Genomic DNA, 22,193 nt, shown 5'->3' on the forward strand with positions numbered 1-22,193 from the left:
TCTCTCTGAATAAACCTTGCCAAGAAAACCCTGTGATAGGTTTGCCTTAGAGTTGCTATAAGTCAGAAACAACTTGTAGGCAACAAGAACAAGAGATAGCTGATGTACATCTCAAGAAATCTGTGGAATGAACTAGAATGTGAGGCAGTTTCTTTTTTTCTTCTTCTTTTGTTGGACTACTATTCCCAGAATCCTGACAATTCTGTAGATTTTGGCTGCTGCCACACTGCGGAGTTAATGCAATTTGACACTGCTTTAACTGGCTCCATTCATGGCTCCATTCTGTGGAAACCTGGGATTTGTAGTTTTTTGTGGCACCAGAGCTCTCTGACAGAAAGCTAAATACCTCAAACTACAAATCCTAAAATTCTACAGCATTGAGCCATGGCAGTTATAGCAGTGTCAAACTGCATTAGTTTTGCAATGTAGATGCAACCTGAGAGTTTTCCCTGGAAAAAAATCCAAGCTGTAAAAAAATTACGGTAATTGTATGCCCTTAAGCATTAGGGACTTTAGATAGGGCCAAGGTATCTAAAATTCAAACAGGAGCTATCCTGGTTGCAATACACTTTCCCAAAATTAATCCAAAGACCACATTTATATAAAAAAGAATTCATCTTTATTATAAAGACAGGAGCCCCTAGAAGAGATCTAATCTAATTTTATGAGCACACATGGTAAAGCTTTGAAAGAGATATTAGGTGAGCAAACTGCCAACTTAAAATTTAAATATCAAAGGGAAAGAGGAACAAACCCTGCCATTTTTTTTAAAAACCTTGAAAGCAGGCATGATGGCAGATAAATCTTCACAGCTCCTCCCAATATCAGGCTTGGTCAAGCAATTATGATGTATCGCTTCTGTGCATACATTGTTCTATGGGGTCATCATATAAATTCTTCTTAGCTTTTTCTATGAAGAATAAATAACTTCTAGTATTCCAACTGAAAGGTTTGTCAAAGTCCTTACTAAAGGTAAGGAGTTCAAGACCAACATTTCAGTTTCCTAAAACTATAATGGTAAGGATACCCTGAAATTAGAGGAAGAGAATTTAAGTGCATTTAAAAACATAAGCAGTATAGTTGGAGGACATCTCTAGAGGCAGCTGTTTAGGAAGCGATCCAAAAGGTCAACAGGAAAGTCCTCCTTCATGGGAGTTTCTGTCTGGCAAGCTGTGTCTTGGCGGCTCTCCTTACTCTGGCTGAGCTGCATGGGAGAAGCTGGCCTAGAAAGCAGAGAGCGACAAAGAAGAGTGTACAGAAGATAAAACTTCCATTATCCTTTGTTTCTGTGAACCTTTATTTTAAAAATCCAGAGATCCTTCCTTGCCATCTCCATTTTATGGAAATGTGGAACAAGATTTGACTGAAAACAAGATAAGGTTGCATGTTCAAATGCCAGATAAGCCATGATTTAAGTAAGCCTGAGTTCATGAGTGAACAACATACTTGATTTCAGACTGTGGCTTGTGGCTGGTTAACAAACCACAGCTTATTGTTCCAGAAGTTATTTTGCAAATCACTGCAAACTAGATTACAATTTACCACACCAAGCCTCACTGTGAGATATAAACATATTTTTAGCAGCAGCTAACACATTCTATTGCTCTAGACCTGGAACCCTTGGGTTCTATCAGAGGTCACTAGAGGTTCCATGAGAGATTGATTGAAAAAACAAATTTCTGAGTTATAGATATAACAATTTTTATGTAGGGGTTTTCTGAGACCTGAAATTATTTTACCAATTCCCCTCAGGGTAAAAAGGTTGAGAAAGGCTGCTCTAAACTGTATAATTTCATCATAGGACGCCTCCCTTGGCTGGCTAATTGGTACCAAAAGCAGACAAGGTTGTCCAACTTTATTCAGGACTCTTGCAAGATAATCCAAAGCAAATGAGGAAATTATACACATAGCTCCTCTTGGACAGTATGTCCTATCAACTCCTACCAGTATAGCTAATGCTAAGGGTGATAGGAGTTGCAGCCTAAAAATATTCAGATGGGCACATGTTCCCTCATCTCCAGCCTAGAACACATTCCAAGAGGCTCTTCAGAGGAGAGAAACACAAATACACACGTTAGTAACTAGCACTGTCAGTCAGTATTAAGAACAGATAGATATCTAGAGAAACCTTATGTGAAAAGTGGAGATGGAGGTTCCTGCACAAGTTGTTTCAGTAGAGGAAACCTGTTGACCAAGATTGAGGAAAAACTGCCACCTGCTGTAACCCTCCCTTCTGCGTACCCATGAAAAGACAAAGGAGCCCAGTCTCTCTTTACAGCTCAGTACCTTGCAAACATGAATGTACCAAGAGTTCAGTGGGAAAAGATGGTATTTTTTTCCTAGCCTAGTCCACATTCAAAATCTTAATCAGGAAGATGCTTACACTGAAACACCTATCAGCAGCGGTCTTCAGAAAGGGACTGCAGTGGACATTTAGGCTGGTTGTAACCCAAACTGAAAAATTAGAAAAACTCATACTGTATTTACCAGTATCATGGAGACTTTAAAAAATAATGCCCAGGCTAAAATCTGGACAAACTCCAAAGGGAAGCATGTGAATGTATGACCTTACCTGAACACAGATACATCCAGAGAGAACAAAAATGAAACTAGAGCTTTGGATTGCATCTCCCAGAAACCCTCATCCAGCCTAGAGTTCTGGGAGTTTACTCTATCACCACAGCAACCTTCACCCTTCGCTGTCTGACAAAGGCAAGGAGAAACATTAGCCTTACCAGTCCTGTAGAAGTAACTTTGGCTGCCTGCACATGGCAGGAGTGGTGGGGTTAGAGATCAATGGTGGTCTTCTGAAGAACTCTGAACTGCGGCATGGAGTGATAATGATCTTTGGGTATGGTGTACAAATGGGTTTAGCCCACCTTCTTTGTTTGGCTGAGTCCTCATTTTCTGTGGGCACGAAAATAGAAAAACAGAGGGAAAGACTGTGGAAAGTGGTGGTAAGGTCTCCCCAAATCCAAAGCAGCTAAATATGTACAAGCAGCCTTGCTGGATCAAACCAAATATTTGTCCAACTGAACATTCCACCAGTAACAAGCCCAGAGTTTTGGAAAAATTACTTTTAAAAAAAATTGCAGAGGACATTGCAAAATGTAAAAGCAGCACACCCTTCTTGTGTGGCCCCTGCCATTGCCAGAACCAGTCCCTATGGAGACTAGTTCCTTCCTACAGTTCTTCAAGCACTTGCAAAGGAACTGATGTTAAATGACTACAACCAGAATATGCTGGGCTATCAACACAAGCCAAAGCACTGTGAACTAAGGAACTAATTTCTTCCTCAGAGGACTCTCAAAAGTGTGTGCCTACCTAGGACCAACAAAACAGAACACCATACAGAATTACAGCTCTTGGGAAACCTCTGAATACAGTGGGACCTTGGTATCCACTGGGGTTTGGTTCCAGAACACCCCCATGGATACCAAAATCCGTGGATGCTCAAGTCCCGTTAAATACAGTGACACAGTAAAATGGTGTCCCTTATATAAAATAGCAAAATCAAGGTTTGCTTTCTGAAATGTATTTTTATTTTTAAGTTGTGGATGGTTGAATCTGTGGATATGGAGTGCTTGCTGACTGTAGAAGTAAACATAGGAATAGGTTTTAAGTACATCCTTTCTTAAACATTTCACATATACACTACGAGGACACTATGTAGTTGCAGAAAGTAAGCATGAAGATACAATTACCTTGTCCCGCTCTGACAGCCACAGGAGCAGAAAACCTTCGATTAGGATCTCTCATATCTAGCCTCAGCAATGAACAGAAGAATTCTTCCTTCATGAACTGGGCCTTCTGCTCCTCAAATTGCTTCCTCTGTTTAAAAAAAAAAGGAGCAAAGAAGAAAAATGGTTCCAGTTCCATTGAATCCCTTGGGGACATAGTTCTCACCAAGATGGTAAAAGTATGGTTGGGCTGTAGTGAACTGTGATGCTCAGGAACTGAGCTCTGGCTTAGCTGTCTTCCTGACTTTTAAAATCTATGCAGAAAGAATTGGTTTTGTCTTCCTCCCTGGAGTAATAAAGAGACATACTACAGACAAAGTCCACAACCAACAGTATATTTGTTAGAATCACACATACACACCCAAAAAATAGAAAATAGCAAGCAAGTATTCAAGCTACTCGCTAGGCTGGATGTTAAGCAACGGATGGGGGAGAGAAGACAAATGTGATGCTGAAACCTCAAAGTCTGCATTTAGTCACAGTATTAAAATGACGCAGAGGAAGAGATAGGAGACTTGAATCCTAGCCAAGTGGAGGCTTGAATCCTGGTCTGCCAGAGTCCCAGTCCACCCTTGAAACCATACATGAGACTGGCTCTCTATGTACTCTATACATACCTTGATTTCTGGGTGTGATACATGTGATGGTTTATGCATGTGATAGAGTACACTATAGTTCATGACCATTTGTGCTATAATGATTTTGTTAGTCTCTAAGATGCCATGTGACTCTTTCTTATTTTAATTACATTAGTCTCTTTTCAGTGCTATGTAGGTTGAAGGTTGGACTTAAGATTGTCAGAATAAATCAGCAAATAATGGTTGAGTTGGGGAAGGGGAACAAAGATAATGTTCACACAGATCAGCCAGTTCGATTAGCCATAACAAAAGTACTGTCCAACTATTTTGGGACTCTTCCTATGGGCTACTGTGCTTCCTTTGCTTTTTGTGTCACTGGGTCCTTTCGTACCACACAATTATAGTGGGATAATTAATTGCTATGATCACATCCTATGATAGGGTCATCCGTAAGTCAGAAATGACTTCAAGTGACAGAGAAGTCTTGAATGACAACAATAACAATAACGTCAGTGAGGCATTGCTGCCCTTCGGTATAAAAACATATACATGACCTTGGTGGCTTGGCTACTTGGTGTCCTAGGAAGCAAACAGCCTACCTCCCATCCCAACCGGATGGCCGCCTCAGTGAAATTTCCCCGCTCTTTTTCAAACGCCCTCTTCTGCTCCTCAAACATGGCTCGTTCCTCCATCAGTTGCTGCTCTTCTTCTAGGAAGTAAGAACCCTTCAGGTGCTCTGGCATCTCCAAGGTGGTGGCAGCAGCCAGTTGCTCCTGAAAGCAGGAAAATAAAATGTCTTTGGGTGGAAAAGGAGAAATGAAAAACAGCTCCCTTTGCTGTTTACAAATCCCCTCATGGGGCCTTTGAAAATGTAACCTTCCAAATAGGATAAGTACGGACAAGAAACATTTTGTTAAAAGTACAGTGGGCCTTTGGTATCCACTGAGGTTTGGTTCCAGGACCCATCCACCCACCATGGATACTAAATCCTCTATCGATGCTCAAGTGCCATTAAATATATTGGCATAGTAAAATGGTATCCTTTATAGAAAATGGCAAAATAAAGATTTGGTTTTTGGAATTTACATTTTTTTTAACATATTTTCAAGCCATGGATGCTTAAATCTGTGGATAAAAAAAATCAGTGGCTATGAAGTGTTGACTATGTATAGTGGTGAATGTGTTATCCATCATTAGTTTCCCCACCAAATCCTGGACTGGTAATTTGGTTTGGGGTGGAGAATCTCTGTTAGAAAGTTCCAGCTTCACCTTTAGCTTGTAGCTCTCAGGATTCCTTGTGAGAAAGCTGCACTGGCCAGCAGTTATGTCATGCACAGTAATTTAATGGTTCAGCCACAAGAGGGAACCACAAGGTCAGTATATTAGCAACAAAAGGTGGCTGCCACTGCTTGCAAATTGCAATCATCCAATTAAGATTTTTCCAGTGCTTGGAAAGTGTATTACTTAGACTAGAGCTGAGCTTGAAAAAGTTAGAGGGTTTTTTTTAAAGACAACTCTTTTAAAAACCCAGCCAATCTGGTTGCTGTTCAAAATGGCTGGGGGATTCTGGGAGCTGTTCAGCAACTTCCCCCAAAAAATGTTTTCAAGCTGGGCACAGAATTTATCTCCATCCCCATAAAGGTCATCAGTTCCTCAAGTAATTTCTCCGACACCATATTCACAGGTTTGCCTTCTGATAATGCATTTTCGCCCTTGCTTGTCTACGCTAGACTCATAGAATCTGGGAATTGGTAGGGGCTTCATGGATCATTGAGTCCAACCCCGAACTCTGTGCTAAATATATTTCAATTTGTATATCTGGAGGATATGGACAGAATTCTGTGAGAGACTAAGAAGACCAAGACCTTGGGAGACTAAAAAGACTAAAAGGGGATTTGTAAACAGCAGAAGAAGCTGTTTTTCATTTCTCCTTTTCCACCCAAATATATTTCCTGATGCAAAACATGAAAACTTCTTGAGAAATTCAGTGTTCTCTACCTACATAGGAGCCTGTGGCTTCACAAAGGAAGGAGACATGCTGAATTCCAAGGAAAATTGCAAATGGACACTAAATGTCCTTGACTTTGAAAATCTACCAGTGACCACATGGCCAAAGGGGGAGGTGCCAGCTTGCAGATAACCCTCCCACATCTGAACTAAGACCAGAAACAGAAAATGCAGGCCTATGACTAACATCTTCAATTTCTTTCTCCTGTTTGCCTGATGAAGAAGCCAGTGTGACTTTGAAAGCTTGCTACATGTAATTGTGCATTTTGGTTGGCTCAATAAAGGCACCATTGTTTGGATGTTATAAGAAGACCACGTATGCACTTGATTGTTGTCCATCCTGGCTAATAAGAGATGCCAAAAAAGAACTGTCCAAGTAGGTAGCGGGTGCAGTGAACACTGCTTTCAAGAAAACCTTCAGACCATAAACAGTTGCTCTCTGTTTGAAGGGATTTCATTATTTATGATGGTTTGTGTTTTCTCTCGGTTTTGTATTGAAATGTTTTTAGTGTTTTATGGCTGTTGGCAAACTGTTTTTTAAAACTGGTTATATTTTTGCTTTCTCTCTCCTGCATTGGCCGTGTAGAGAAATGTCAGGGTATAAATGTTTTAAGTAAATACTCCTTGCCCATGAACCCAGCCTGAAATCACCAAGTTCCAGATTAAGGCACTAACACAAGCTGCATTTCTTTTGCTCTAGCTGTAATACAGTATACTATTAAAAAGTTGGTTTTAAAAAAAACAGCCACTGCCACCACCTATTTACTCCCTTTGAAACACCAAAGAATATGATAAGATGGAAAAGATGCTGAGAGACTAATTACAGATTTGAGGATAATAGTGGTCTGAAATAATTTGCTGATTTGGGGAGATCCTATTTCAGAGTATTAAGAGAGAGGGAGCAGGAATGGGGAATCTTCACGTACACAGGAGGGATGGGGAACTTCCAAAAGCTTTAGACTACAATCCATATAATCTTTTACCATAGAATATGGTGACCAAGGTTCCTAGGAGATGGAAGATCAAAAATATCTGTAGTGTCAAAGCAGAGGGTTTTTCCAAAAGTGGCCTAATGTGATAAATGCAAAAGACATTCAAGGCCACTTGATTCCGCTGGTGATACGAAAGAGACAGATCTCTTCCCTATCAAGTCAGAACAGATTAAGCCCATATTGGGCATTGAGAGTGGGGGCAGAAATTTTGTATATGGTTCTTGTGACTCTGTTCAAGCAGAGAAAGAATCCATCACCTGAGTTCATGGTTGCTAAGATTTGTGAGCAAATCCATAAATTGGTAAGTAGAACTTCTACTGGTTTACAAGTCGGACTGAGGATGCTTAAACACAATGAATTATTACAGAGAGTGCCATGACAAGGGTGAAGAAGCTTTCATTTACCTGGAAACATTGCTGCAGCTGTGCAATCTGCACCCTGCTCTCCTCAATCTCCACCTTTAGCTTCATTATTTCCTTGTCATGATCTGTCACACTGATGACAGGGTCTTGCCCCTCTTCTTCCGATAACTGCGAACCAGCAGCAGTCACAGCTGTGGAAAGAAAGATACAGGGGGAATTGATTGCATGAGATTCAAAACTTCACTCTGGGAGACAAACCTGCCTCTGAGTCTGGAAAGTACAGGGACAGGACTTTGAATGTATCAATATATCAGTTGTTTTTGACTTATGACAACCATAAGGTGAACCTATCATGAGGTTTTCTTGGCAAGATTTGTTCAGAGTGGGCTTGTGTTTGCCTACGTCCAAAGTCACCCAGTGGATTTCCATGGCTGAGTGGAGATTCAAACCTTGGTCTCCAGAATAACAGTCCAACCCTCAAACCATTACATTACACTGTCTGAAAAAAATATTTAAGAGAGAAGCTGCACTTAAATGTTATCAAAACCAGTTTGATTTGTAGTTTTGTGAGGCACCAGCATTCTTTGACAAAGAAGGCTAAAGATCTTGTAAAACCTCAAATTCCAGGATTCCATAGGATGGAGTTACAGTACCTAAAGTGGTGTCAAACTGCATTATTTCTAGCATTCAGAGTTGGAGAAGATTGGACAGGATCACATGCCTTCAGGATATGTAGGCTGCTTACAAGGTTGTTTGTAAAGACTGTAAACTAGCATGCATATTTTAAGCCCATATACTAGATGTAAAATGCACATTTACTGTACATAATGATTTTAAAGACTGTATATGCACAACTCCAAACCCATTTAGGGAGTATTCAGCAGTTTAAGGTGATTTGGGACATTAGCGTACTTTCACCTGTTGACTTCCTAAGATACCACACCTTTGCTTCATAACAATATCATCAATGAGTCAGACTTGGTGCTAACAATAACAAGCACAGCAGGGTTTTTTAAATAGAGGTAGATAACTTTGTTTTCAGTAAACTTTCCTGCATAGGAAATAGTACTGGAGGATTATGTTAAGCTACCTTTGGATCAGATCCAAGAAAAAAAATCAAAGCTCATCCAAAATAAAACAAAAAGATATATCTAACTGAAGGCACATGTCCAAGCAATTGAAAGAGGCTTGTGTCCTTTTCACTTCCCTTGGAAAATTCATTGTTAAACTAGTGCCCTTTGGCTTTTAGATGAGCCACAAATGGACATTTCCCACATCACCATTAAGATAACAACATAGGGTTAATACTGCATAATCCAGTTTTGGGTGTAGTGTGCACTCCAGGTTCCATGCTGCTCCTTAGCTTTCCTCTTAGCTCATCATGTACTGCTCCTAAGTAGTTTAACAGACCATGTTTGAACTGAACATATGCTACATAAGTGGGTCTGCAACAAAATGTTGTAGCACAGAATATAAACATTGAGGAGCCAACCACTCCACTACATTGTCCTTTTCCCCCTAGTTTTCTATCCTTGTCCCCAAATGTAGCTGGTATCACATGGCTGATGAATATGCTCAGCCCTCACTAGACCAGAGGTTTCCATTTATTGCTTCTTGGGGGAGGTGTCTAATCCTGGCCCTAATTTTCTCTTTTATGTGTGCTGTCACTTTGGCTATGTAAGCATCAGTATTTACATCTGAACAAGGGGAAAGGGAGAAATGGGTAAGAACCAACTCCCTAGTGCAGCATTCCATTTCTAGATGCTGCCACTTCAGCTATGTAAGCATTAGCATTTTCTCAGACTGGAACTGCAGGAAGGACCAAGGACCAAAACCTCACAAAAATACAACCAGCACTAACTTTCAGCATTTGTTATGCAGAGATGTTACCAGGTAACAGGAATTTGTATAATCTCTTTTTAAACTCACTGCTGTTAGGAACTATTACTACTGCACTTTGTGGTAGCCGAACTGCCAATATAAGAATGGTGACTAGAGTAGCTGAAGTAATTGGAGCAGAAAAAAAGAAAGCTTGGTCCTTTCTGCAGTTCCAGACTGAGTTTGACTAGATCAGTGATTCTCAGACTTTAGTCCTCTAGATTTTGGGGACTTCAGCTCCCAGAATCCCTGACTATAGACCAAGCTGGCTGGGGCTCCTGGGAGCTGAAGTCCAAAACATCTGGAGGGCCAAAGTTTGAGAAGCACTGGTCTAGATGGACAGACCAACTTCTGCATAACACAATTGACTTGTTTACTAGTATCACTTAGTTATTTCCCCCCATTCTAAAAGGTTGAAATGCCTCTCCTAAAGCTCTAGTAACTAGCAATATAATTTTTAGGGAAAATATGTCGGCATTTTTGGATACGCTCTTTTGCCTTTGGCCACTCTGGTGGCAGCTGGAAACTGGTCTCCTAAGAACTTCTTTCTAATTAAATTTGGCCTTCAGGCTGAAAGGTGTTTCCCCCACCAATGAAATGGAAAGAACCTGCATCCTCCAAAACCATACCTTGACAACCAAGGCTCTTCAGGCTATTCCTGAGGCTGCACCACTGTTCCTGGAAGGTCTGGTATGGACAGCTTTGCTCCATGCCCTTGCAAAGAGAAATCAGCAGCTGAGCACAAATGAGGTCTAAGCAGACACTGTCATTATAGCTGGAAACTCAACCAGAGATCTTACCTGGGTAACATCCACACCCTTGCCCAGCACCTGCTCCATATCTTGGCCCACTTCCTTCAGTAGCTGCTTCAGTTTGGCATTCTCTAGTGCCAAGGCCTGCTCCCGTCGCTCTTGCTTGACCAACTGAGTTCGGTAAAGCTCTTCTTCTTTTCTATCAAGCAGAGTGGGGAAATAGGAAGAACAAGGAGAAATGGTTCTTGGGGCACTGCTTTCCTTGGAAAGGAAAAGTTCAGATTAAATAAACTAAATAAAATAGGGTATGGTCTACTAATGGCTAAGCATAGCTATTGATGACAGGATGACCTGGAGATATCTCATTCGTGGACTTGCCATAGGTCATAGTTGACTTGACAACAGTTGATGACAACAACAGTTGGGAAAATATGCTTGGAATATATCAGCAGAACCCAGGAAGCATTAAATAAGGAGCATCCCATGATAAACGCATTAGAAACTGGAGACATATCTCATGATACTCAAAAGAGTATCAAAAGAAACTGGAGGCATGCCTCAAGATGCTCAGATGAGTCATGTCTGCTTTTTAGAAAAGCCTTTTTATTAATTTTAGCACAAATAATGGTTTTTTAAAGACTTTTTAATCTAATAAAATAACTGCCTTCTGAGTAAAACCTGGCAAAATCTCAGTACCTTCCTGAGGTTTTTTTCAAAGTTTGCAGCAGCCAAAAGTTCTATAGATATACTTTTTCTTCATATATCTGGGTGTTGAGAATTATGTTAAATAGGAAAATTCATGCACATTCGCTTCATGCACATTTGCTTCATCTGTGTGATTTAGACCAATCTGCACAATTCAGATTGATGTGGGTGAATTCTGATATCAGTTTTAAGACTGAGTGTACAGAATCCTGGGGTTTCCTTTCATCAGTTTCCTGCCTTTCCAAGAATCACTCTGCATGGAGATTTAGATCAGCTGAAGAATCTACATGCACTGGCATTCCTGAAATAACATCAGTCTCCATTGTCACCACAACAAATAGAGAAGACTGTGGTAGGACTAGTATATATTATGGCCCCTTGCGGGGGTGCAAGACTGGGGAGAAATATATTACTTCTAATCCCCAGTGAAAAGTCTGTACTGTTGGTTTATTCTAGAAATGCCAAATAATTCACATAGAAAACAACGATGAAAGCCCCACAGCTCCTCAGCAATCGGCTTGCACACAGAAAGTGTGAGGTTTAATTCCTGGTGTCTTTGGTTCTAATCTTTCAAATGTCCAGAGCCACCCTCACACAAATGCACCTTTCTAATGGATGGATAGGGGAAAACACAAACTTCTTACCTCCCAAGAGATTTTCCAGTTTTCCAGGTTGCCCTCTTCCCATCAACCCGTGGGAGGGTATTGAGGATGTCAATTGCTAGGAAGAGCAAGGCAGATGTTTGAGTAGGAGATCCATCCATTCTTCCCTTACACCCCGCAATCCAAATGACCCAAACCACACTCAAGAGTTCTCATACTGGAATTCACATTGTGATGGAGGGCAGTAACAAAGTCTTTATAACAGATACTTTCTCCCACCCCCAACTTGTCACACCAATTACCACACCACCCATTTACTTCCTCTCTTGTCCTTCTTATCTGTCACCAATTGGCTCATCTTTTCTTTCAGCCGTAGCAACTCTTGCTCCTTCCTCTTCATTTCATGGAGGTGTTGATGCTTCTGGTTCGCCAGAGCACTCAAGAGCTTGGTAATCTGTTGGGACAAACACATCACATGGTGGAACCTGGATACTTTTTAGAAGTCAAAACCCATCAGAAAACATTATAAATTGAGGGGATTTATCTTTTCCCCTGTTTCTTTATGTGCATGTGTGTACCTTCAAGTTGCCTGTTGACTGAAGGTGACCCCATGAATTTCATAAGGTTTTCTTAGGCAAGGTATACTCAGAATTGGTTTTGCCAATTCCTTCCACTGAAATACAGTCCACATTTGTTGGCAGTCTCCCATCCAAATACTAACCAGTGCTGACCCTGCTTAGGTTCCAAGATCAGATGGGATCTGGTGCCTTCAGGATATTTATCCATTGCCATTGCCACCACCCATCACCTTACTGTCATGATATTTCAAATTGGTCTTCTCTATTCTACCTTAAGTTTCTTTTTCTGCTTTAGAACTGACTATCTCTTTTTTCCCCCTATATCCATAAAAGAATAACTTTTTTCCCACATCTGAATGTTAGTCACTTCCTACTTTTTACATTAAAGTTTCTCCTAACAAAACTTACTTTTAAGCTACTGCTTATCTCCAGTTTAATAATATGTTCTTCCTCAGTTTGCATGATACCTGTTCTCTGTTGCTTGTGAACCCCCAGTCTCCTACGCTTCTTGTGTTTTTTACATTACTGTTTGAGACCAATGGGCATCTTTACCAAGCAGTGCTTGTTTAACTGATTCACTTAAGACTCACATATTTCAACTTGCCAATGCCCAAATGACTTTGATTTTGACAAATGACTTTGAACCACTAATTTTAACTTTCTTTCTGCTATAAGCAGGGCTAGTTTTTAATAAGTTCTGTGTAGTGCGTAGTAGCAGCACTCCTCCTCCTAATATGGCTATAGTGAGGGAAAGCAAAATGAGGGCATTGTCCCCACCAGATAAAAATTCTGTGTCATCAGTTTCATTTGGTGTGCAAAATTTTTATTTGGGGAAGGAACCCCCCTCCATAGCTACACCCTGTTTCCTATGTGTTGTTAATACGAATAACAATGGTATGCCATGTACACAAAGCTATGCAACAATGGGTGCAGCTACACTGCAGAATTAAAGCAGTTTCACATCACTTTAACTGCCATGACTTCTCTCTATCCTACAGAATCCTGGGTTCTGTAGTTTAGTGAGACAATGTCACTCTGACAGACCAGACTGAAATACCTCACCAAACTGCAAATCCCAAGACTCTGTAGGATAGAGTCATGGCAGTTAAAATTGTGTCAAGCAGCTTTTATTCTGGGCTGTCATCTTCACAAATCACTTAATTTTTTGTGTCCAGGACGAGACAGAATATTTAAATCAGAGAAACTGCTGAGCATTCCATTCATAAAGTGTATAAAAATAGCTCCAGTTTAAATGACACTTTTGCACAGTGCTTTTCACTTGATAACGCTTATTTACAGTTGCATACAGAGAACTAAGCCTTGTTTTTAGTTTATATATTCGTCTGAATTATGAGTGAGTGTACATAGGTTAGGTCAAACTAAGTTTATGTGTATATCCTTTTTCTGCCCTTAATCCACTCAACATTTTTTTTAAATTACTTTAATACACCATCAGATACTCACACTTATTTCAATTAGACTTGTCTTAGTACCACCAGTGGATTAAATCCAGAGATAACAAGACTATTTTTTTATTGACTGTGATTCCAGAATTGGTGAAAGTAGCTCGGGATTTTCCATCTTACAGCATGGTCCATCCCTCTAGTCATCCTTACCTCATCCTTTTCTTCCTTCAACAGGCTGTTAAGCTGCTTGTTCTTGCTCTGAAGTTGCTGCTCTTTGTTTTTTATGGCAGCAATTTCCTTTTCACAACCTTCCACCTGGTCCTGCAAATTTCAGCGAGAGAAAATGAGTGAATAGTAGGGAGGACTGACGAATTGTACTAAGAAAAGAAGCACTATTGCGCACTCTTATTCCACTATTGCGCACTCTTATTCCAGTCCTCCAAACCAGATAAAGTTAATGATATCCAGAGCTTTTGGATTACAACATCCAGAAGTCCCGGTGAGCATAACCAGTTGCAAAGTGGTGCAACTATACACAAGTTTGATCTATTTACAAGTGATCAAGTCCTTTAGATCCAGCAGGTGAACTCCTTTGACCCTCCAGATATTTTGGCCTACAATTTCCATTAGTCCCATCCAGCATGGCCACTAAAGGTTCCCCTGTTGTTGTTATGTGCCTCCAAGTCATTTTTTACTTATAACAACCCAAAGTGAACCTATTATAAAGTTTCTTCAGAGGGGATTCCTCTGAGGCTGAGAGCATTTGACTTGCCCAAGGTCACCCAGTGGGTTTTTATGCTCCAGCAGGGACTCAAACCCTGGTCTCCTACAGTCAGAGTCCAACTCTCAAACCACTACACCATGCTGTCCCTTGCTTCACCCCTAGATGTCATTAAACTGGTTGCAGCCCCTTCCACCAGCACTGTGCTCTCAAGAGGCAGGAGGTGGGAGTGGGAGTGGGAGGCTTATGGAAAGCATCACAGGAACTTACTGTGTCTCTCTTTCTCTCTAAAAGAAGGGCACAATAGCCTGTGTTTGTACCACTGCTCTGAGAGGGTTTGACTCATGTGTCATCTATTTTCACTCACCCCACCCTTCTCATTCTTCAGGATCAAGGAGGATATCTGATAACACCACAGCTGTGTTAGCTTTTGTCACTGTTTTTATGATGAATTTTTATAATGCTGAGGGAAAGTGTTGGACTGCTTGTTGTCACAGCGAAAGAACAACGAGTCTTATATCAGTGTACAGAAACTACCCTTGACCTTGACCAACTTCATGAAGTTCACTACTGTGATTTGTTAGTTGCTATTTCACAGAAAAGTCATTTGGAATTTGGGTTATTAATTATTAAGTGAAATAGCTTTTAAAGTTGCACAGCCAGTATATAACCCCATCCCCTTATGGTAGAGCCTGTCAGAAACCCATATGCCCTCTCTGTTTCCATGCACCAGGAGTGCTAGATGGACTCCAAAGGATGGCCGGGGGAAGGGGGGGAGAATACCACCAGTAACAAGAAAAAAAGGAAGAGCGTCTTCACAGAAATATAGGTGTTACTGGAGAAGAGGACAATGACACATGCCAAGTTAGAATGTACAATTTTATTGTTGGTAGCCATTCAGAAATCTATGGGTTATAAATGGAAAGGGTTGTTGGGCAAGACTCTAAAATGCAGGACAGACTTCTAGGATGACCATTCTCTTTGGCCAGACCTGGGGGGATATGATCATATGTTGTCTTAATATAAAACAAGGCTGGGCAAACTCATGAGGTCCAAGAACCAATTTTATGCCCTAAATCCTACCATCTTCTGGAAATAGCATAAAATTAACTTTTTCTTTGGCACAAACTAGAGCAAGTAAGCCAGATGCCCCAAAGCACACACTTGTAGAACCTGGGAGCTCTGACCTTGAGTTTACCATGCCGTGTCCTCAAATAATCCAGCTCTCCAGCCCGCCGCATCTCCTCTGCTTCCATGTCAGCCATCTTGGCAGTCACTCCTTGGTAGAGACTTAGCAGCCGGGTAGTACCATTCACCAATGCCATTAGGTCAAAGCCATGCTCAACACTATCTCCGGAACCATCATCCTTATATAGAGCAGGAAACCCCAGTGTTTCCAGTTCCTAGGCAGATAGGAAGAGATAGAAACATAGAAGAGAGTTACTAAAGGAGTCCAGTGCTTGCTGCTATCATCCATTTTACCAGGAATACATATTAAAACCAAAATTTTAAACCCCTTTGGCTGTCTTTTCACATTCAGAATAATGGCAAGTAAACAGTAAGATAGAGGATACAATAGAGGTACAATTATGCATGGTATGAAGAAAGTAGATAGGGAGACATTTCCCTCCCTGTCTCATAAAATTTGAAACCTGGGGTCATCCAAAGAAATTGAAGAGTGGGAGATTCGGAACAGACAACAGGGAATGCTTGTTCACGCCGTGCATAGCTCAGCTGTGGAATTTGCTTCTAGTGTCGGCTCTTCTTATACACTGATTTTTATACGCGGATTCAAGCATACACGGTTTGAAAATGTTCAAAAAAAGTATAAATTTCAAATATCAAACCTTGATTTTCCATTTTTTATAAGGGACACCATTTTGCTATGTCATTATATTTAATGGGACTTGAGCATACACGGATTTTGTTATACACGGGGGATCTTGGAACCAAACCCCAGCATATAACAAAGGTCCACTGTACAAGATGAAGTAATAGCCTTCAGTTTGGACAACTTTCAAATGTGATTGGATAGATTCGTGGAGAATAAGGTGACCAATGGCTTCAGTCATGGCAACTATGCAATTGCTTTCAATATGCCTCTCAGTTAGGAGTGCCAGTTCAGGATCATCCCAAGCCCTACGTTTTCCAAACCAAATCCTGCAACCTAGGAACCTTGTGATGTAACGATGGTCCTATACAGACAGGCCAAAATAAAGCTGCTTCAGGTCACTTTGGAGGTATGGTGTTTCAATGATGCATGCATCCTAAGAGTCTGGAAGCTGCACCAAAGCTGCACTGCAGTCCTTAGGACTGGATCATGACTTTGGTGTGGCTTCCGGACTCTTAGGACGCATGTATCTTTTAAACAGCATACCTCCAAAGTAACTCGAAGCAGCTTTATTTTGGCCTGTCTGTATCAGGCCTAAGTCTTATGCATTAAGTACCAACTGCAATAGCTCACAAGAGCTAGCATGGTGCAGTAGTTTGAGTGATGCACTATGACTCTGGAGATGAGGGTTTTACTGAGGAACCAGAATGCTAAGCAAGATAGAGCTTTGCTCTGATTTAGTGCTGCTCTTCTACTATCTGAGGTCCCTAACATAGTGCTGATGAGCTTTAAGGCACCCAAAACACCCAAAAAATATTCTTCAAAGGTTTAAAAGGAAAATAATTTCCAAAAAAAAAGTCAGCATGCTGCAAAGTCCTAATGTTGTTTCCAAGAATCCTTCTGGGCTCTAAATGGCACCAGAGGCATTTTTAGAAAATAAAAATTTAAAATGTACACTGAAGCACATCCAGAAAAAAAAAAGCTAGGTGGATCAGGTTCAAAGTAACTCTGGAAATACCTTGATGGGGAATGAGTAAACTTTGTGGCATAGAACATGTTTTGTGGCCTATGCGCATATGCACCTTTAAGTCGCCTGTTGACTTAAGGCAACCCCCTGAAGTTAATAGAATTTCCTTAGGCAAAGAATACTCAGAGATGGTTTTGCCAGTTCCTTCACCTGAAATATAGCCTACAGCATTGGTATGGCATGTTTTTGGAAAATAAAAATGTATGTGTGAAATATGGTTTCATTTGTTCAGAATCTGTATATGTGTTTTCTGAGTCTTCTTGTAAGCACCAACTTTCTGTAAGATTGTTTTGCTGTCCTTTATATGGGCAAATAAATAATTTGGCATTTGAGGCTTAAAGTACCACATTGCCTTGTACTATACTTACTTTCTCAGACAAATTATTTCTTTCTGGGTCACACTAGTGTGTCTTCTATGAAAGGAGTGTAAGAGCAGAAAAGTGGGGGTTTAGAAGAGGTTTTGTGTTTTGGAGGTCAAAAGCCACCTCTGCCTTGTACTTGGGTTGTTACAGTTAACTTTCCTTTTAGTCTCATTTATTTGCCTTCTGGAAAGTGGAAATGCCTTGGTCATGCCTCCCATAGCAGCCATTTTTAAATGGGCAAACTCACTATGGGTGCCATTTTGAGAGAACATACTGTGCCCACAAGACCAAAAGCACTGGAGAGCCCTGAAAGATATTGTCCTAATTTGCTAGATTCTTAGCAACTCATTTTTCCTGACAAAATATAGAATCAATGTTCTTCTAAAATACACACAAATGGTGGCAAAATAGTTCTCTCCAGCAACAATAGGACCTTTTTATAGCAAGCAACCTCATCTGTTTCATAATTAGGAGAGAAGCAAACTTTTCATCTCTAATTTTTAGGAAAGAAAGGTAGAGGAGAATATCACACCCTCCAACATCTTTCACAGATTAAATCCAAAACACATGTGGCCAAACAACATCAGAGTGTGGTCAAGATGGAAAACATTATTGAGGTAGAAAACTAGGAGATGCTGCAGCAGTTTACTTTTACTGGGAAGGGCAAGATTCTGCCTCTTGAATTAACTGAGTGCAAATTACTTTTATACTTTGAACTTAGTTTGCAGCAACTGGAGTAAGCTGAGGAGGGAAAGTGGAAGAAGGAGAGAAACAGGGACATTTTAAAGGCAGGTGAAAACGTGGGATGATAGAGGATTAATCAGGACTATCCCTGACAAATTAGGACAGTTGGAAGGTATGGAATATAAAGACATTGTAAAAGCCCAGTCCTCACTCCACATATTCTAGTATACTGAACAAAATTGTTGCTCACCTTGCTGAGATAGGAGATGCAGTGATCCACGTTGTCACTCCAGCAAATAACATCGCCTAGGTCACCTAGCCCTCCAAGGAGCTCCATGGAGTCAGTGAGGTTTGTTGGGTTGCATCCAAAAACTGGTGACAGGCCTAGCTCACAAGCATAGTTGCCTATAATGCACTGTGCATCTAAAAGGAGTAGAACAGAAGAGACAGCAGGAAAGGTCCAGTGAGAAGACACAAGGAGATGACAGTTGTGGGAAGGGATTTCAAAAGTGAGAGATGTAGCTGAGGTACAAACCAGGGATGCCAGGTCTTTGTAAAGTAGGAGAAATAGAACAGTAAACTAGTGACACTAGCTGTATTCGCACTGCAGAAATAATCCAGTTTGACACCACGTCTCAATACTATGGAATACTGGGAAATCTTGTTCATTGTGGCACCAGAGCTCTTTGACAGAGAAAGCTAAATGTCTAACAAAACTACAGTTCCCAGAATACCATATCAATGAGTCAAGGCAGTTAAAATGGTGTCAAAATGTATTATTACTGCACTGCAGATGCAGCCTTTATGAAGCAATGGAAAGGTACAACCTTCCAGATTGCTGTTGAGCCACAGTTCTGATCATTCCCAATTATGACTATGCTGACTAAAGCTAAAGGGATTGGTAGCCAAGAAACATCTGAAGGGCTACACTTTCCTTGAGTGTGTGTATGTTACAGTGTGTGTTAGAGTTAGAGAGAGAAAACCAATTTGGTTTTTCCAAGCTGAAAAGTTGCTTTTGGGGGATTCTAAGTTCTACAGGCTCCTAGTCAACAAACATGGGCAAGAGAGCTATATTCCACAAAAGTAACTTTTCCAAACTAGGAAAACCTAGGTTCAACACACACACACATGACACACACCACATTTATTCCAGTTTGTTTCAACCTAGCCAACTAGGGATTAAGAAGGGGTTGTTTTGTTGTTTAATCATAACACATGTGTTTATCATCTCACCTATCCAAGGACGTATGGGTTGCCACCCAACCACTACAGTGAAGGACTACTGCTTTGAAAAAAAAAAAAAAGGGGGAGGGGGTACTTGCTGCCATTGTACTTCCAGCAATTTTTTTCCTTCTAAATTTGGAGCCTACACTGTGCTCCCATGTGCATACAAACCTGTAACCTGAAATAACTTTCCCTGCACCTGATGGAAGTAGCTTGCAGCCCATCAAAGCTGGCAAACCTTTCTCACAGTTAGTTACCTGCTGTGAATGTCTCTCCACCTGGTGTAGCTGGGACACTCAAGGGTTCCATTTTCTGCTCAGAGCCTGACATCATGAGAAAAAAGAATAAATTATTAGCTCTTACAGTCCATAAATCCTCTGGATAGTCCCCAAATTATAAGGAAAACAGGCATCCCATCTTTTTCTGCACTCATCTGGCTGTATTGAAGCAACTCAAGATGTGTGCTTCTCTCTTAATAAATACTATCTGTTACTAGTAGGTACTCACTGTTTCTTTAACATCTATTCTATACTGAATTTACCACAACTCAGTAATACAGTGGATTTGGTTCCAGACTACTGCCATAAAACAAATATGGCCTTAAAGTGAATCAGTTTTTCCCCTTCACATGCCATATAAGCCTAAAAAAATTACACTATTTCATTTATTAAATGCACCATAGCGATAGGTATAAAAAACAATGCAAAGGTAAAAATATTTTTTTTAAACTGCCAGAATACAACACTGAGGCACAAAGAGCACAAATGTTGTAAATAGACAGAGCACAGGTAACAAAATGGCACCCACATTTCAGGTGCAGCAAGGAAGGGATCCTTAGTGGGTTGGGAAAACAGCAGTATGTCCTTGATTCCTTCAGGTTGTCACCCCTACATAAAGGTACAATAATCATAAATAAAAAAATCAAATACCTGAAGCAGATCCTTCAGTCTATCTGATGGTTAGACCGGTCTTTGCTGTGGAAAAAACACCCTCTGATGAATTTCTGCTTACCAAACAACTCTTAAAAGGTGTAGATAGCCTGCAAGAGTGGTGCAGTGGTTTGAGTGTTGGACTGTGTGTGACTTTGGAGACCAGGGTTTGATTCCCACTCAGCTATGAAATCCACTGGGTGACATTGGGCAAGTTACACACTCTCAGCCTCAGTAAAAGGCAATGGCAAACCTCTGAACAAATCTTGCAGGACAACCCCATGATAGGTTTGCCTTAGGGTCACCATAAGCCAGAAACAACTTGAAGGTATGCAACAACAACAAGGCTGCAAGACAAAGAAGCTGACAACCTTTCACTTTCAAACTGGTCTCTACTGCAGAATTATTGCCACTTCCCTCTTGTTTTAAACACTTAAAAACAAACTCCTTTTTTCTGTCCCTTTTCTAGTCTTACAGAGAAAAAAAGATAATGAAATAGAAAGAGCATATTGAGAAATGGGTGCTTGAAACTTTAGAAAATAGTCTCACGCTTTAATCCCAGCCTCTTCCTCTTCCTATTTTTGTTATTCCTCTGTAGAAAAATTAGGCCAAATCCTGAAGATCTGAAGCAGCTGGAAAATCCACCAGGTCTTCCCCAGGGGTGTATCCACACTGCAGAATTTAAGCAGTTTGACACCACTTTAGCTTCCACAAGTCTATCCTGTAGAATCTTGGGATTTGTAGTTTGGCAAGTCACCAGTGCATTCTTTGACAGACTCATCTGGATACCTCACCAAACTACAAATCCCAAGATTTCTGTAGGATTTGCCATGGCAGTTAAAGTGGTGTCAAGCTGGTTTAATTCTGCACACAAGAAACATCTCTGTAGCCCTCCTGTCCCAAATAAAAACTCAAAACACTAATGTAAATACAAATCCATGCTTCTTAGTCATGCGCAAACTGGAGGACAGTCAATAAAAATGTAGGACATGATCCAATAAAAGCTCAAAAGACTCACAGAAATATACATTCATGTGCTATAGTCATGCTTGGAATGGAGGACATTCAATAAAATGTAGAACATGACCAAATAAAGGCTCAAGACACTCATAAGATTATAAACCCATGCTTCCTAGTCATGCTCAAAATGGAGGACATTCAAGAAATAGGATATGAACCCAATAGCAGTTAAAAACACTCATATAAATAGATATCGTGCTTCTTAGCCATGATTAAAATGGAGGAAATTCAAGAAAAAATGTACATCATTTCCAAATAACAGCTAAAAGAATAAATAAAAATTCATGTTTCTTAGTCATGCTCAAAATGAGGAACATTAAAGAAAAACCTTGGACAAGACCTAATAAAAGCTCAAAACACTCATAGAAATATAAGTTCACGCTTCTTAGTCATGTTCAAAATGGAAGACATTTTGAAATTCTTCCTGGACAGAAGGCTGAAATGTAGGACATGTTCTTGAAAAGGAGGACCTGCGAGACCGCAACCACCACCTCTTCCATTGCAGTCACACCCAGTTTGTTGTTGTTGTTGTGTGCCTTCAAGTCATTTATAGCGACCCTAAGGCAAACCTATCATGGGGGGTTCTTGGCAAGACTTGTTCAAATAAAGTTTTCCATTGCCTTCCTCTGAAGCTGAGAGAGTGTGACTTGCCCAAGGTCACCCAGTGCGTTTCACAGCTGAGCCAGGGGAATCAAACCCTGGTCTCCAGAATCATAGTCCAAGACTACAACCATTATCCAGTATTTATTATGAAACCTTCCTCTTAAAAAAAAATGTAAACCTACCTCTAGGGGA

The 22,193-nt window shown here is 40.6% G+C and overlaps 1 protein-coding gene across 1 annotated transcript; it reads right to left on the reverse strand.

Annotated features, from left to right (window-relative positions):
* Positions 1–646: 646 nt before the first annotated feature.
* Positions 647–20,991, reverse strand: LOC149323052 (afadin- and alpha-actinin-binding protein A-like). Its single transcript, XM_089509859.1, has 15 exons — positions 20,928–20,991; positions 20,379–20,423; positions 19,707–19,772; positions 18,476–18,648; positions 15,509–15,724; positions 13,811–13,921; positions 11,935–12,070; positions 11,659–11,734; positions 10,358–10,508; positions 10,187–10,271; positions 7,722–7,870; positions 4,918–5,091; positions 3,705–3,831; positions 2,736–2,907; positions 647–1,223 (listed from the first exon to the last, which is right to left on the reverse strand). The coding sequence occupies exons 3-15, from the start codon at positions 19,756–19,758 to the stop codon at positions 1,094–1,096; spliced, it is 1,752 nt and encodes a 583-aa protein (XP_089365985.1). The 5' UTR covers positions 19,759–19,772; positions 20,379–20,423; positions 20,928–20,991; the 3' UTR covers positions 647–1,093.
* Positions 20,992–22,193: the final 1,202 nt, after the last annotated feature.

This window comes from Sceloporus occidentalis, unplaced genomic scaffold (assembly GCF_023333645.1).
Source record: "Sceloporus occidentalis isolate IW3139 unplaced genomic scaffold, rSceOcc1.0.p SCAF_1, whole genome shotgun sequence".
In the NCBI taxonomy this organism is placed as follows: Eukaryota; Metazoa; Chordata; class Lepidosauria; order Squamata; family Phrynosomatidae; genus Sceloporus; species Sceloporus occidentalis.

What these genes read in the sequence shown, in the direction of transcription:
- LOC149323052 (XM_089509859.1), bottom strand. Translation starts at nt 19,758, where the DNA reads ATGGAACCCTTGAGTGTCCCAGCTACACCAGGTGGAGAGACATTCACA. An exon ending in TGGAGAGACATTCACAGCAG is followed by an intron (nt 18,649 to 19,706) that starts GTAACTAACTGT and finishes TACTCCTTTTAG; the next exon opens with ATGCACAGTGCATTATAGGC. An exon ending in ACTGGAAAATCTCTTGGGAG is followed by an intron (nt 10,509 to 11,658) that starts GTAAGAAGTTTG and finishes TCTGCTTGATAG; the next exon opens with AAAAGAAGAAGAGCTTTACC.